Raw genomic sequence first — 16,228 nt, forward strand, 5'->3', positions numbered from 1 at the left:
ATCAAGGTGGAACGCTCTTCCCACAACTGTAAAGGAAAGTAAAACTATACTTACCTTCAAAACCTCTCTTAAAGAGCACCTTCGGGGGAGAGCATTGCAAAACTGGCCCCGGTAATGGTACAAATCTCAACCTGTCGTTCAATGGACAGCTTCCCCCCCCCCCCCCCATCTATGTATATACTCGCATTTTAGACTCTGTTACTAACTGTATATCTGTAGACTTGGTATGTCTTAAATGTCCGGTTAGGATGTATTAGAACGAAATCTAAAATGTAAATTGTAAATAAGCCATCTGTATGTCAAATATGTCTTAAATGACATGATGAATTGGAAATGGGGGACCCTGATGTAAACAAGACGAAAGTCTTTCTCTGGTCTGCATCCCCTTAACAATTGTATGTTTTGAGCTGTACTGTACTGTACCCAATATACAAGCTGTTAATAAACTATTCAATCAATTCAATCAAAACCCACGCACTGAGCCAAAACTGTTCGATGGAAATGCGAAATTTAAAAAGTTCCCCCTCGGCTAATCTTATAATCTTTAAGGGATTTTACCCTCTGCATGTCACGCCTAGACACAGTCTGTGCACTTCACACATTTATATGCATTGTTGGTAAGTGTATTTTAATAAGGAAATCCTAGTTTTGTGATGGTTTGATTTGACTTTCTGTTATATAAAGAGGTTATTCAGTCATTCCTTATGCTGTTGAAAAGGTGTTTCGGCGCTTTGAATCAATACATGTTGGTGATAAAGGACTCATTAATCCTCTTCCATACTCTTTGACAACTATAAGCAGATTTACAATGTGTCTACAAATGTTTTCTCCGCTCTTCTTCCTCTGATCCTGTCCTCGAGATGTGACTTTGAATGCAGATTTGCACGGTCACAGTCTACAGAGGGGCCTTTAAAGAATACTCAGCCCCGACAGAGAGCAAATTAAAACTGGGATTAGAGATGGATCATACAGCAGCGTTTTTAGGGCACCAGCAAGGAACAGTCAGTGTGAATAATTATGTCTCACAATGGAAAATAGGTCGTATTTTACAGGAGATATTTTTAATTTGAATGGCCTGTTCACCTAATGAGGTGGTTTCTTTATACACAATGCATAAATCAGCCATGTGTCTAAACATTTCTGGCCACTTGGGGGCGCCAGAAACAAGGCATTAACATATTATCCGTTTTTTAGTTGATTAGCACCCAGCAGAACAACATGAAACAGGCCCTATTCTGCTTTTTGGGGTATTCCTTTTCCTCTAGTGTGTTGTATAGGTTTGTATGCATATAAATGGTCTGCTAAGTCTAAAATCCCTGTGTTCCCTCCAGAGGAAGTTTCTCTCCGCTGCCTGAATTGCCTCCATTGCACTCCTTTTTTTACTTCTTGAACATATTGACATCACTACGGAACACTCACGCTCCTATTGGCTAGTGCTCCGACACATTGTACGCATGGCCGTACCCACCATTGATGTCACCGACGTCCGGAACTCGGTAATTTTTTCGAGGTGTATATAATAAAACGTATTAAATAACTGCGCATAATTATCAGGGTTCTTTGTAGTACTTCCATTTACTGGCGGCAATGCACAACTAAGCAGCCTACATTAAAGCAAACAGAAGAAGACAACATCCATTTATCAACTAACAGCCGCAGTCCGGACTTGTACCCATGGATGTATAATAAGGGAAGTTGAAATAAATACTTTATTTTCGTGTTGTGTACATAAGGATGTAATGCTTTTGAAAGGCAAAGAATAATTAAAAAAAGATATATATGTATATATGCTGAGCCCAGAGTGAAATGCTTTTGTGTGCACAAACTACAGGTGAACAGCAAACACCAGTGTGATTTTGGTGGGAGTACGACCACCCTGGACAAAGTTATAGTGGGGGTGCCAAATCCGGCAGCACCAACACCTGGTCTGCCACATGTGGAAGCCCCTTTTTAGTTTCTCACCTGCTGAGCCCAGCGTAAAATGCTTTTGTGTGCACAAAAAAAATTGGGGGGCTGTTGTTTTGGACCTCGGTATTTACGAAATCCTGGGTACGGGCCTGATTGTACGTGATAAGGGGCGGGACATCTCTAAGCAGTTGACCAATCACAACAGAGCCGGCCACCTAACCAATCAGAGCAGACTGGGCTCTGGTTTCAGACAGAGGGTGAAAAGAGGTGCTGCAGCACAGACAGTATGAGAACAATAAAGGGCTTTCTGAACATTAAAGCATGGAAACATGTCACAATAGAGACACTAACTGTGCCCTGCAACATCATATATCCTTGAATCATGTTTTTTTATCTGCACAAACTAAACTTAGTCCAGGTATAAAACTAGTTCTCACTAGGGCTGAACGATTAATCAATTTTAAATCGAAATCGCGATTTGAAATGATGCGATTATGAAATTGCAAAGCCTGCGATTTAAAAAAAAAAAAAAAGATTTCATTTACAATTTTTTTTTCTTTTTCTTGTGTGTCAGTCATCCACACCAATCAGAAGTGCTGTGCTCCACATGTACCAGCCATTGTTAATCAATCAGAAGTAGCCCATGATAGAAGGTGATAGACAGATTGATCCAATCACCTGCCAAGTGCTTCTGAAAGTGCCTGCCCTTTCCAAATGGCTTCCAATGGAGCTTTAGATGGTTTGGTGAAACAAACCATCTGAGTCAGGTTAGCAATGCTCCATCACATGTTTTACATCTATTACAGGGTGACTCTTAAACTGAAGCTTGACTTTAAAGCAACCCAACGGAAGTTTCATGTAAGTTTAGTTCTTTCACTCGTAGCTCGGGCTGCGGGGGTGCTAGAGACGGGAGCACGTTGATACGACCTTCCTAGCCGGAGATATGGCCGCATTTTACAATAAACTTCCGTTGGGTCGCTTAACAACAAATATCGCAAATCGCAATATTTGTCAGAAAAATCGCAATTAGATTTTTTTCCAAAATCGTGCAGCCCTAGTTCTCACTGCAAAAAGGTTATCACACTGTTAATCCGTCCCACCACAGGGCAATCCATGTATCAGCTGTAGTACACTCTCCATCACATGCAACTTTGACTTAGTTCAAGCTAAAAAATTCCTCAGTTTAATCCCAATAAAGTCACAGCCACGGGCTTCAGATTAGCACCCCCCTGAGTGACTGAGATACACACCCACAGACTCACAGACTCACAGACTCTCTCACACACACACACACACACACACACAGACTCACACACACACACACACACACACACACACACTTTAGTCTGAGTGTGTGTGAATGATCACTTTACGAGAAAAGGCCAACTTTTTGCACGTGTACATCCCATGGAAACAACAAGTCCTCCAACTCATATGACCAAATAGGTCGATTGTTCAAACGCTTAGTATTATTCACACCATAATGGTGCACAGTTTATAGAAAAGGACTTGTAGTTTTTAAAGATATTACTGATTTTCTTTGAATCAAAGAATGTAAGTACTGAGTTGAGAGAATAGTCAGGGGTTTTGGGTGATGGGAGACACATCTATGGAATCAGAATTTCAATAGCTTACCATTAAATTACGGATATACCTGTCTGTCTATGATATTTTACAAATCAGATATTAATGTGTAGAACTACAATATGTGAAATAATATAGCAATATCCTGTAAAATTATGTGAAAACATGAATAAAACTACACATATTCAGATGTTATACATACATAAGTGTCCTACACTAATAATACAAAGTTATTATGGCATTGTATGCTGTGTGTTCTTTGTAACATCTTCAGAAACTACCTTTCCAACTCCTCATGCAGTTGACTGTTAAGGCCCTGACACACAAAGCAGTCACCAGAGAACTCGCTGACGCCGACTGTTGCGTCGGCGTGTTCTCCTTGGCCATGTGTCGCACTGGAACATACCGCAAAGACTTCAGCCGAGCACGTACGAACTGCGCATGCGTGAGTGGCAATAACACTTCTTAACAGCAGGCGGCGGTAGTGTGTATTCGTCATTCAAAAGAGGCAACAACCGGAAGACAGAGAAGAAGAACAGACTGCGTGATCTAAACAAACAACAAATAGCGTGTGCGTTCCATTTTCACTCTCGTCTATCGAAAACATGTTTCGTGCGGTACTGGAGCTATCAGCCATTGGAGTGTTGCTTGTGGAAGACATTCTCAAGCAACCGTTTCGCTTCTAATGCACTGATTCGCTAGCTGAACAGCCAATCAGAGTGATTTCTTTGTCCGACTGCCTGTGGCCGACACACGGCCGATTCAACATGTTGAATCGGCCTTGCGTCGGCCATGAAAGGCCAAATAAGGCGTGTTACGGCCGACGGTGCGGGACACACCAAATTCAGTTTGGGCGACAGGGCACGCTTCGTCGTCCGACTAACGAAAACGGCCGATTTCGGCCTGTTGTGTCAGGGCCTTTAGCTTCAAATCGAGAGACTGAACGGGATTTTTCTTTACCGTTCTGTTTTAATTTCACAATAAAGTTAATAGTAATATTATGTTTGATATCATTATGTTTTATTAACTAGACCACTGGGTCATGTTGTTAAGACCATATTTTCTGTCGGTTTGGTGTTACAAATATCAAAACAATATATGTGTGGATAACAAAAATAAATCCGTCATAAACTAAACTGGAAACTTATACTTATGTATCATTTATTGTGTTAACACTGTAAATTTGCCAGTTTTTTAACCCGCACCGCCTAGTGGTTAAAACACGTTATTGAATTGTTTTGTTGAATATGTTATATTTGATGAACAAATTAAAATATTAAGCTCCCATGTCATGGCCATTTCTACTGATCATTATTCCATTGTTGAGGTCTACTAGAATAGATTTACATTGTTAAATTTTCCAAACTCACGTTGGTTTCTCATACAGCATCTCTGTATAGTATGTGTATTCACATGGTATTCACTCTCTGTCCTAAACGCCCTGTGAGCTCACTGTGCTCTGATGTGTGTTTATGTGTTACAACGGCGTTTGGTAGCAACCAGAAAATGACACCAGTAATGACAAACAGATGAGAATGCTGCAAGGGGTCTGGGTGCCGTGTTGGAGGGACGTTGCGGGGCTCGCTGCTCCGCCCTTTGAGACTCGAGGAGCCGACAGTGTGAGCTGTATATTACTGGTGTCGTTTCCTGGTTGCTGCGTGGGGTCTGCGAGACAGCGAGACACCGCGAAACTCAGCCTGAACTCAGCCTGAGCACACACACGTGAGTGTGTGGCGAACTGTGTGAGGAGTTCCACGGATTGGTGGGGTATTAACTAACGTATTTTATATTGTAGAATGAAACAAACCTTATTTCAGGATAACAGGTAAATATATGCATTGTTTTTCCCTTATGTAATATCTGCACTCTCCGAAATCTCTTTTTTGGTTTTCATCTAGATTTATTACTTTGGCTTTTATCTTGTCTTTGACTCAGCCGAGCGTTTGGTTGTGCTTTCACCTACAAGTCTGAAACTCGGTTGACATGACATGACATGTTGTCATGATGGGACGCACAAAAAATCAGCACGAGGCATATCGTAAACCCAACAGGAAGTTGGACATCTTTTTTTTAATCTTCAACTTTTGCCCTTTTCAGTGCCCGCGCCAAAACCATATACTCATTCAATCAGGCTCCAATTAATGAGATCTCGTCCTCTCAAGGCTCAGGTGTCTTACCCGTTGTCCTGTCGCACCGGGACGAAGCCCTCAGAGTGGATCACACACTGTCCGTTGGGCAGGACCGCAGACTGCTGCAGCTTCTGGGTGTCCCTCCTCTCCGATATGCCCTGAAGGAGGCGCAGCTCCCCAAAGTTTCCGGCCAGGGCCTCAGGCGAGCTCAGGCTGCTCCGGCCTGGGTGGCCTTGGGCGGAGGTCATCTCCATCTCCGGGTTGTTTTTGTTCTCCAAGTACATGATGAGGCTAGCAGCAGAGGAGGAAGAATTCAGATTGATTATCTCAAAATAGGTCAAATGAAATGTCACCTGGGGGCAGCAGAAACAAACATAATGTCGTAATATCACTTTGTAACTGTAAGGCTAACATCCGGCAGATATTGAGCAACATCAGCATTCATTTATAAACATGTTTCTGAAATATAATTAAATTCTCTGTCTTTTCTCTGTATTTGGTCTCCGTCAACCAGCTATTGTCTTTTAGCTTGATGCGGCTAACATTTTAGCAAAGTGTGCTTATAACCATCTAGCAGATATTGAGCAACATTAGCATTCATTTAAAATCATGTTTTTAAACACCCGGTTAATATAAGTCTAAAATTCTGTCTCTTTTAGCTCTGTTTTTGGTCTCCACCAACAGACTCCTGAGAGAAGTATCTGTCTCTCTTTAAAGCTACTACTAGCTTTGTCTTTCTCCCATTGGTAGGTAGGTAACTTAGGTAGTTAGCAGTAGGTAGCTATTTTCGCTCGTAACATCTCCCTGTAGCTGCTAACGCTGAGAGTAGTGCACTAAAACAGTTCAGTTAAATTCTGGAAAACCAAAACAATTAACTGAAATAAACCCATCACTGTCATGTTATCTCCTTTTAGCTGTTTTCCTAAAAGTTGCTTATCAACACATCCAGTAGATACAAAGCTATATTAACATATATTTATATGTTTATTCTTTCTCTTTCAGCTTTAGTTACAGGCTGGAAAACCAAAAAAAGAAATATCACACCTCTGTCATATTATTCCCTATAGGCTTGTAAACAGTTTACAAATCAAGCAGATATGGAGCAACATCGATTTATAATCATGTTTCTGACCATCCAATTGTAGCTTGGTTATGGTCTCCACCAACTTCTGAAGGAAATACAATTATATTAATCTTTCTAGCGCTAATATGTAATGCTAGCTGTCAACTTTGTCCATCTGCAACTTGGTGCTGGGTAGTGAATGTTCTGAGTTTGAGTTGTTCCCCCTGCAGCCAGGGCCGGACTGGGACAATAAGTCAGCCCGGGAATTATACACCCAGTCAGGCCACTACCAGTTTTTTGTGCCATTTTGCTGGATCTATTTGTCAATATTTACAGCGTTGCTGCCCGTAGTGATAGCCCTCTAAATCTACTACCCAAAAATAAACATATGGACATGGGTTACTATTTAAAAAAAATTGCAAATCTATTTAGGAACCTATGTGAACATATTTTAAGTGGGGGTGGACCTCAACTCCTATAGGGGGGTCCGGGGGCATGCTCCCCCGGTAAGATTTGTTTTAATGTTGGACTTAAATGCATCAATCTGGTGCACTTTGAGGGGGAAATAAAGAGACTACACCCATATGAAACATAACTGTATATATTTAAATAATCATAAAATCATAAGAACATGGCCGTAACCAATAACATACCATATCCAATATGGAAAAACATTGAAACTTGTTTATTTATTTGTTTTTGGTTCATTTATAGTTGTGAGTGTGTCTGTGCTCCTGAACCAGCCTCACCTGTCTCCCTCCTCTGCCCCCTCTCCCTCCTGCTCCTCTTTGAGGCAGCAGCAAAGACTAGTTTTAGCTCTCAACAAGTTTTAATAGTTTATCTTACCTTTTTTCACCTAGTTAACGTTTTTTTATTATTATTCATCTATATTTTACTAATCACTCCCCCCTCAAATGGAAATATGTGTTTACATAAATGGTGACCAAACCGTTTGAGACCCACTGGGATAACTTAGACTAAGTTAACTATCTAAACACTCAGAGTCCTTTACCTCACCTGAGCTGAGGTTATCAGTCTCTCAGTCTGACAGGAGAGGACTCTCCTCCACCTTGTTGTTGAAAAAGCTCCTTATATCCGTTAGCGCAGCTAGCTAGCACCGGATGCTAACAACAACAACAATACACGTAACCGGTGCGCGTGCTTTATCTCACTCGCTCGCACCACACATAACACACACCCTCCCGAGCTTGAATGACACACAGAGACCAATCGAGGGCATTAGTATGATCTGTATGAAAGTGGCCATGTCGGCAGGCCACATCATGTAGACAGCCAGTCACCCTCTGTGAGGCAGAGTCAGACCCACATTTGCGCAGCGTTGCGTTCACAATACATAGGCCTACATAAAAAAAAAAAAGTCCTCAGGCCAGCAGGCCAGGCCATCGGGAAACCTCCCGGTCCTCCCGATGGCCAGTCCGGGCCTGCCTGCAGCTGCTGATGCTGAGAGTATTGAACCATCAGTGGACAATCCAAAAGATCTACTGAAACGAAGGCAACACTGACATATTATCAACTATTAGCTATTTACAAATCACACACTTGTTAGCAACCGCCGTTTTTAAATTCACCAGTGGGGTATTTACTGAGGTATTTTATATCGTAGAATGAAATGTGTTAACCACAAACCTTATTTCAGGATAACAAACAAAAACACATTCAGAAAATGGTAAACGGACTGTACTTACACTGAACAAAAATATCGAGTGGCCCGTGGTGGTGGGGTTATGGTATGGGCAGGCGTATGTAATGGACGACGAACACAGGCCACTCGATTCACAACATTACCCTAACCCTAACCCTACCCCTCACACCAGATACTGCCTGGTTTTCGGACCCCCCCAGACCCCCCCCAATAAAGCAAAACTGCACGTTTCAGAGTGGCCGTTTATTGTGGCCAGCCTAAGGCACACCTGTGCAATAATCATGCTGTCTAATCAGCATCTTGATATGCCACACCTGTGAGGTGGGATGGATTATCTCGGCAAAGGAGAAGTGCTCACTATCACAGATTCTTTCAGATTTTTGAACAATATTTGAGAGAAATGGTTATTTTGTGTATATAGAAAATGTTTTAGATCTTTGAGTTCATCTCATAAAAAATGGGAGCAAAAACAAAAGTGTTGCGTTTATATTTTTGTTCAGTGTATATATAACTTTATCCAGTCTTTACGACCCCTCAAAGCGCTTTACATACTACAAGTTATTCACCCTTTCACACCTCATTCATACAGAGCAGTGCCACTTGCTCTAGGAAGCTAACATTCACACACACTCACACACTGTTGGCCATCAAGAGCAACTCAGGGTTCAGTATCTCACGCAAGGATACATCGACATGTTGACTACACGGGCTGGGATCAAACCAACAACCTTCTGGTTTAAAGACGACCGCAATCCCTCACAGCTACAGCCAAAAACAACGACATGATTCCCTAACTCACCGTAGATACTAGCTACTCTATGTCAAAAGTATTGGTATCAATATCAACTATTCTCGCCCTGTGATCGTTTATATTGAATCAAAATTATAATCGCTCACATTTTTCAGTTGTAAATTAAACAGTCAGTTATAAATTACTGTACAAACAACCCACTGATGATGTGAAATCTATGGTTTGATAGCAGCTTTGAACTTCCTCATCAACAGTAATGCATTGCAGCATCACATCAGAGCACAACTCACTTTCCTCACATCACTAACTTTCCTCTCCCCGGGCAAAGGGAACAAGGATCTGCTTCACAAAGGACGTACTGTTGTCGGCTTGATTTGCTGCACGTAAAACACCACACCTGATTCCAAACGCTTTGTGATGTAACTTCAGTCACGCTCCTCTGACCCAGAGGCAGGCCATCAAGCGTTATAACAGGGACTGATTCAGTGTATCCAGAGTGCACAGCGGGGGGTCAGAGGTCAGCTACAGAAGACATGTGGGCCGACACAAAGGCTGCATCAATTCAGAGGATTATCGCTCACATGAAAAGCAACAGGAACTCACGCGTGATGTTAGTGCCCTGTGAGATCACTCCTCATGAGGAGTGAGACTACAGTCTGAGAGGAGGCCCAACACTGATCCCTCCAACTATTTACAGTGTTTAATGTTCACCAAGAAATATAAGTAACAACCCCTATCACATTTCACATGATGACTTAATCCCTTGGTATATTTATACATAGTTATTAAAGCAGCTTTCAAATTGATTCATTGATTATGATTTTAATTAAATGCCTTACTTTTATTAATTAATTTTTTTTTATTTTTTTTTTTGTAAGAATGGCTATAAGGAACCAAATTAGTTTTCAGTAAAAAAATATATTAAATAAATATTATAAACGAGATATTTTATTATAAATATTATATATAAAGTATATTAATTGGATATATTTTGCAAATAATTATTATTCATTAATAATTGCTACATTTAAATCGATTTACTTGTTTTTATAATTAACATACAATGAGAACCTCTTCATAAGTAATGCACAATTTATTTGCATCTCATGATTTATTATGAGGCTTTAAAGTTGCATAATTGATCGTAACCTCTAACATATAATATGTGTACATATATTTATTCTTATTAAATGTTTAATGTTGTTTATTTTTTACATTTATGTGTGTTTTATTTTTGAAGATTCTCAATAAGGACAGACATAGTCAACATTTATTTTATTGTATTTTAATTGTATTCTTATTGTATTTATTTCACTTTTTTTGATATCACTCTTTTTAATTTAATTTATATTTAATTTTGTTTGTTTTAATTTGTTTTTTCTGTATTTATTTCATTTTATTTTACTTAATTTTATTTTTATTTTACATTCTATCTTGTACATTTACAAAAAAAAATTATTAGTTGATATTACTACACTTAAATAGATTTCCCCATAATTATTAATGACTGACACGAACAACCTCTGAAGTAATTGAAGGACATGAAATGAACCGATCCTTTCTTTCTGCACAGACAGTAACGTCAGGCTGGTGTTGGACTCTCACTAAGGTCCCTATCCAATGCTTGTGATGACGGTCACAGAGAGGAGAGATGCTTTCTGTGTTCTCCTGCCTGTGGGCGAAGAGAGACGACAAACACAAACTGTTTGCTTTATTTCTCCACCCTTCGTTCACAGCAGTAATTGATTCACGACGGACATCAACAAAAGTAATGGCTGCGACGAAAGGATTTTACGTGTTAACACCACCGTTTGTCCTTCAATTTTCAACTTGTCTGAAAACATACCATCCATTCATGCACCGTTGGTGAAAGGGATTTGTGTACGTACTACACTGCACAGGAGTATTAGGACGTAATGATTAAACCCCCTTTAACAAAGCCCACTAGTGTAATACACTGGTGTAAATCCATCATGCAGAGAACGTAAAAGGACTGAAAGCAACTGCATTTATTCTGTGATCCATTCCTCTTTCTAGATACTGTCAACTTTTGCATATTTATCTGTATATTTGTGCACATTTTTGCACAATGCTACCTCTGAAAAACCTTCACAGCACTTCCACTTTGAGTAATTTCTTGTATTTGTCTTAATTATTTATTTATTTATCGTTGGTCATAATTTGTTCTTCTAATTTTAAAATGGGTTATTTTTAATATTTTTCACATTCAATATTTTTTTTTAAATATATTAAATAAAATGTTATATATTTATACAATTATTTTCTCTTACTTTACAGCTTTATTCCTCTTACAGTGTTTGTGTACGTTTGTGGAAAATTCCCTTCATGTTCTTTCCGATAACCCTGATTCTGATTTAAATGAAATGTATGAAAGTGAGATGGACAGAAATGAAAGTAATGAGACTTACCGTTAGAGATGAAAGTGTTTTAAAAGATGATGATGAGGAAGATGATGATGATAATAACGTTTTTGCAAGATGGACCTCCAACAGAAAACCCTTCACGCTGATTATCCTGAGGAAGTGCTGCAGATGATGTTAGCTGTGATGATGAGGAGGAGATGTGAAGCTTCCTCTCAGCTGCTGCGTGCAGAAGGAGGAGATGATGCTGAACAGCGAGGGTGAGGAGGAGAGGAGGAGAAGGAGAAGGGGGAGAAAAAAGAGGAGTGGCACTAAAACAATCTCCCATTCAATCACTCTCTCCACCTTTTTACAACCACACTCCCCACGCTGATTAGCCCCCTCCCCCTCTCACATGCACTACAAATCCTGCAGAGAAAAGAACGACAGATCCTTGAACCAAACAAAGTTTCAGTCTAAAAATCAATAAATAGTATTTATTTACTACTTTGTTTTATTTATATTGTCCATACATACATGTACTTTGTTCAAAATACAAAAATACAAAACAAAGAAAATGCCCTGTAAGATTGCCTTAGAAAAAGAAAACAATGAAAAATAAAGAAAGCAAATAAAAAAACATTTCAATTTGTATATATAATAATCATATAAAGGGTAAATATAATACACAGCAATAACATTACAATGATCAAATACATTAAGATTTAAAATACAATTATAAGAAAATCGCCTAAAAAAATTCATTTAAAGGTCCCATGTCATGCTTTTCCGGTTATTACCCGTCCCCTTGTGTGTTATGTAGGTTTTTCTGCATGTAAACGGTCTGCAGAGTCACAAACCCTCAAAGTGCACCCTGTAGCGAGTACAACTCTAACACAGAGAAGACCTGTCTGTGCTGCCCCAGAACGCCTCGTTGGACATTTATCTTTTTCCATTGTTTTCTTCCTGAGTACTGTGACGTGCCCATACCCAAATGGACCCATTGGTCCAAATAGACCAATCCCTGGAGCCGTTACGTTACGTCCGCGGTGCCGCTACGTCCGCGGTGCCGTTACGTCCGCGGTGCCGTTACGTTAAGTCCGTGGAACAATCATAGGGAGGGGGGGGCAGGAGCTCCAACAAGCCGTGTAGGACAGAGAGTGAATACACATACTATACAGAGATGCTGTGAGAAACCAATGTGAATTTGGAACATTGCTCAGTATAAATCTATTCTAGTAGACCTCAACAATGGAATTATGATCAGTAGAAATGGCCATGACATGGGACCTTTAAATAATCATACTTTTAAAAAACATTAAAAGATTTTGAGTTAGATTCAAGCTGATTGGTAACATGGCGTTTTCACCTGGTAAAGATGACTCAAACGGTGATATTTATGCTTATTTATTTTGTAACTATCATGAACTACCAGCTTTTTGGGTGATTTTGACATTGATGTGAGTTTTTCTGCGAGCTGTCACATGCTCTAAGCCCACCCTGCTGTAACAGGGTGGGACAACTCCACAGATTTAAAGTCAGAAAGTTCAGACAGGTCAGCAGGGGTCGAGGGAAAACGTAACCCGGGCGGTGGTGGCGAAGTCGATAGGGACTTGGCTTGGCAATTGGAAGGTCACCAATTCAAGTCCCGGCAAGACCAAGTGCTACCGAGGTGTCCCTGAGCAAGGCATCGTTCCCTACACAGCTCCCCGGGTGCCGTTCAAAAATGACAGTCCACTGCTCCTAACACAGGATGGGTCAAATGCAGAGAAACAATTTCCCCACGGGGATTAATAAAGTATATCAAAATAAAAAAATAAAAATCAAATCACTTTGGTCTGCAGATAGTTTAAATGCAAAAGTGTATTAAATTGATGCATATGTTTCTAAGTGGGCAAAAGAAAAAACGTCTTGCTGATGAATGGAGGTAAATGGAAAAACGATATGAAAACATCTGTTTACAAACTCTCACACAACTCGTGCAGCACAGTCTCATTTATTACATGTATCTCTCTATCTATTTAAAGAGGCCCTATTCTGCTTTTGTTCTATAGGTTTGTCTGCATGTAAAAGGTCTACAAAGGCTTAAATACCTGTGTTCCCTCCAGTTTCTCTCCCACTAACACAGCTAACCAATCAGAGCAGACTGGGCTCTGGTTTCAGACAGAGGGTGAAAATAGGTGCTGCAGCTCAGGCAGTATGAGAAAAATAAAGAGCTTTTTGAACATTTAAGCATGGAGACATGTCACAGGAGAGACACTAGATACAAATATGAACCTGAACATTTGCTGAAATTGCCCTCTTAAAAGTGTCCAAGTCTGACATTTACAAATATTACATGATAATGCAACAGCAGCTACATTGGATATAAGGACACAAAGTTTCAGATTGAAGGAATATGGAACAAAAATCGCTTTTGAATCACAAATTCCAACGAAAGTAGACAACTGGGATTTGGTTTAAATGGGGGGTGGGGCTCTAAAACAAACTTAGGGTGTGAATCTGTCATTTATCCTGTTAAAACATTTGCCTTTGAGTCAACACAACTGAGCAGATTAGGATTTTGACATGAGTAAAATCAAGTGAACCAGATTAATGTAATCAAAGTAATTACAACCCTCTCACCCCTCCGTACAAAAAATGATCCAGTCCACTGAACAAAATCCCAAAATATACATCCATTAACTTCCCCCAAAACTGCTCTCTGATCCCACTGTGTTTCCAGGACTCTCCATTCTCAGAAATTAAGAAACAATGTTGTCCATTGAGCAGGGGAGGAGTCACCTAGTCTGCAGGGAGATAAACCAGGAGGATGTCCGGGGGGGGGGGGGGTGCGCACTGTGTGATCACATGTAGCGCCGGGGGGGGGCAGTGACGCAGGAATCATCTCTGCATTCACTGACCTGAGGGTTCTTAAGATGCTTGGTCAAAGTTGGAGACACAGGACCATCAGGCCTCTTTGTCTAACTCCCACATGAAAGTCACATGCTGCTGCCGCCTCTCTTCTCTATCTCACTTTCTGTCTTTCTGTTTGCCGAGCTGAGCAGCATCCTAACTCATTTCCAGGTTTTTCTCAAGTCGTGTGTGAATTTTCCTTTCTTTTGCACAAATAGCTTAAAAACGAAATGATGATGAGCAGTCCAAATGTAAGTTCAAGGTGTTGAAGGGGAGCTGTGTGTCTGTCAGTCAGCTTGCTAAACCAGATTAACGCAGCGTCCACACGGCGGCGTGCGTTGAAGCTTGCCAGCGGGCGTGTCTGAAGCTCGACCAACAACCAATCGCATGAATCTCCCGCCCCGGACACACAAGCACACGGTTTGATTGGCTAGAGCTTGTTCTGGCAAATTATTTGATTGGCTGGCGCTTCCGTCGAAGCTTCAAAAGTTGAACATTGTTCAACTTAAATTTTAACCGATTTCCGGGTTTTAGGACTCAGTCAAAGAGGTTATTAATTGCCCGTCAGCAGAATTAAGAAAAAACGACTTGCTTGATTTTCATGAAACTTGCTGGAAGTCATAAACAATACATCCAAGTTAGGGTCCAAGTAAGGCCTACGCATTTTGGTTATGGCTGTGTAAGACTTCCGTTGAAAGTGTCACTCGTTTCTTATTAGCTTTTAACTGCCTGCTATCAACGATGGGCATTATGTCCAAAAGGATGAGCATGATTTCTGATAAGCATTCAAAACACAGAACAGCTGGTGAGGCTGATGGCAAGGTCATTATTTCAGCAGATTGGACACGTTAAAATGTTGACCTGACGGTGGTGCTAGAAGAAAAGTTATTTCGATTCATCCTGAGGGGAAAATTAAGTTTTGTATAACGTGTAATGCCAATCAAATAAATATTTGCTACGACATGTCACAAGGAAAAGTCAAGTATCACCGACATCTTTATGACTTATCGTCAGAGAATTATGAATCTGTTGGTGAAGAACTTCAATACAACCATATGTTTTGTAGGCCAATCTTTACTACCCATGAATTCCCATCTCTCCCTCCTTCAATGCACTATTGTAACAGTAAAGCCAACTTTTGCCTTTAGGATATTATCGCACCAAACAGACACTTTCCTGGAAGCATTGAGTCTCTCTATATGACACACTCATATTTATCACATGCCCTTGCACGTAGAGCACGCCCACTTTAAGGCAGTGGTGGAGCTCAGGGGAAACACAAATACAGAAATCTCTCATGTCAGAGGTTCTCACAGTCTTAGACTCAGGGCCTCCCCTCAGACTAAGCTTGATCAAAGGCGCCAACTCACCCCCCTTAAACTTAGTTTACTCGCTTAGTGTGGCTGAATGCCTATAGGATCATGAATATGATATTTGATCCCTAAGACGCTCTAGAGTTAAGCCTAGGAAGTGTAATATGGCCGTTTGAAATAACTTCACATTACACCAAATATATAAAAACTCAGTCTTAAGGTATTTACACGTTTATTTTTGTTCTGATAGTGGGAAAACTGTAAAATTCCACAACATGAGGGCATCCCATGATGAAGATTCAGGCTCTTGGTGAAGACTTGGATGCAATAATTGTTGAGCCTACATGTAAATAGTCCAGAGGCCATCAAAGGGAAGATTGGAAAACAACACACTGGACGCTGCACTAGGTCAGAAACCAGAGGAGACTGTGAGGTCCACCGCAGACGGACCACTTTTGGACAAAATGTCCTCTCCATTAAAGGCAGCTCATTGTGGAATAGCCTCCCTACTGAGACACGGGACTGTCCCTCTCTCAATAGTTTTAAAGGTCAACTCAAAGAA

The 16,228-nt window shown here is 40.5% G+C and overlaps 1 protein-coding gene across 1 annotated transcript in view; it reads right to left on the minus strand.

The window, feature by feature from the left end:
• oca2 (oculocutaneous albinism II) overlaps nt 1–11,722 on the minus strand; it is a 54,058-nt gene extending 42,336 nt beyond the window's left edge. The window contains exons 1-2 of the mRNA XM_034217166.1: nt 11,528–11,722; nt 5,670–5,912 (exon numbers count right to left, since the gene is read on the minus strand). Coding sequence (XP_034073057.1) covers nt 5,670–5,905 — 236 coding nt within the window. The 5' untranslated portion in view covers nt 5,906–5,912; nt 11,528–11,722. The remainder of the gene's footprint in view (nt 1–5,669; nt 5,913–11,527) is intronic.
• Between the last annotated feature and the right edge of the window lie 4,506 nt (nt 11,723–16,228).

This window comes from Gymnodraco acuticeps, unplaced genomic scaffold, assembly GCF_902827175.1.
Source record: "Gymnodraco acuticeps unplaced genomic scaffold, fGymAcu1.1, whole genome shotgun sequence".
Lineage (NCBI taxonomy): Eukaryota > Metazoa > Chordata > Actinopteri > Perciformes > Bathydraconidae > Gymnodraco > Gymnodraco acuticeps.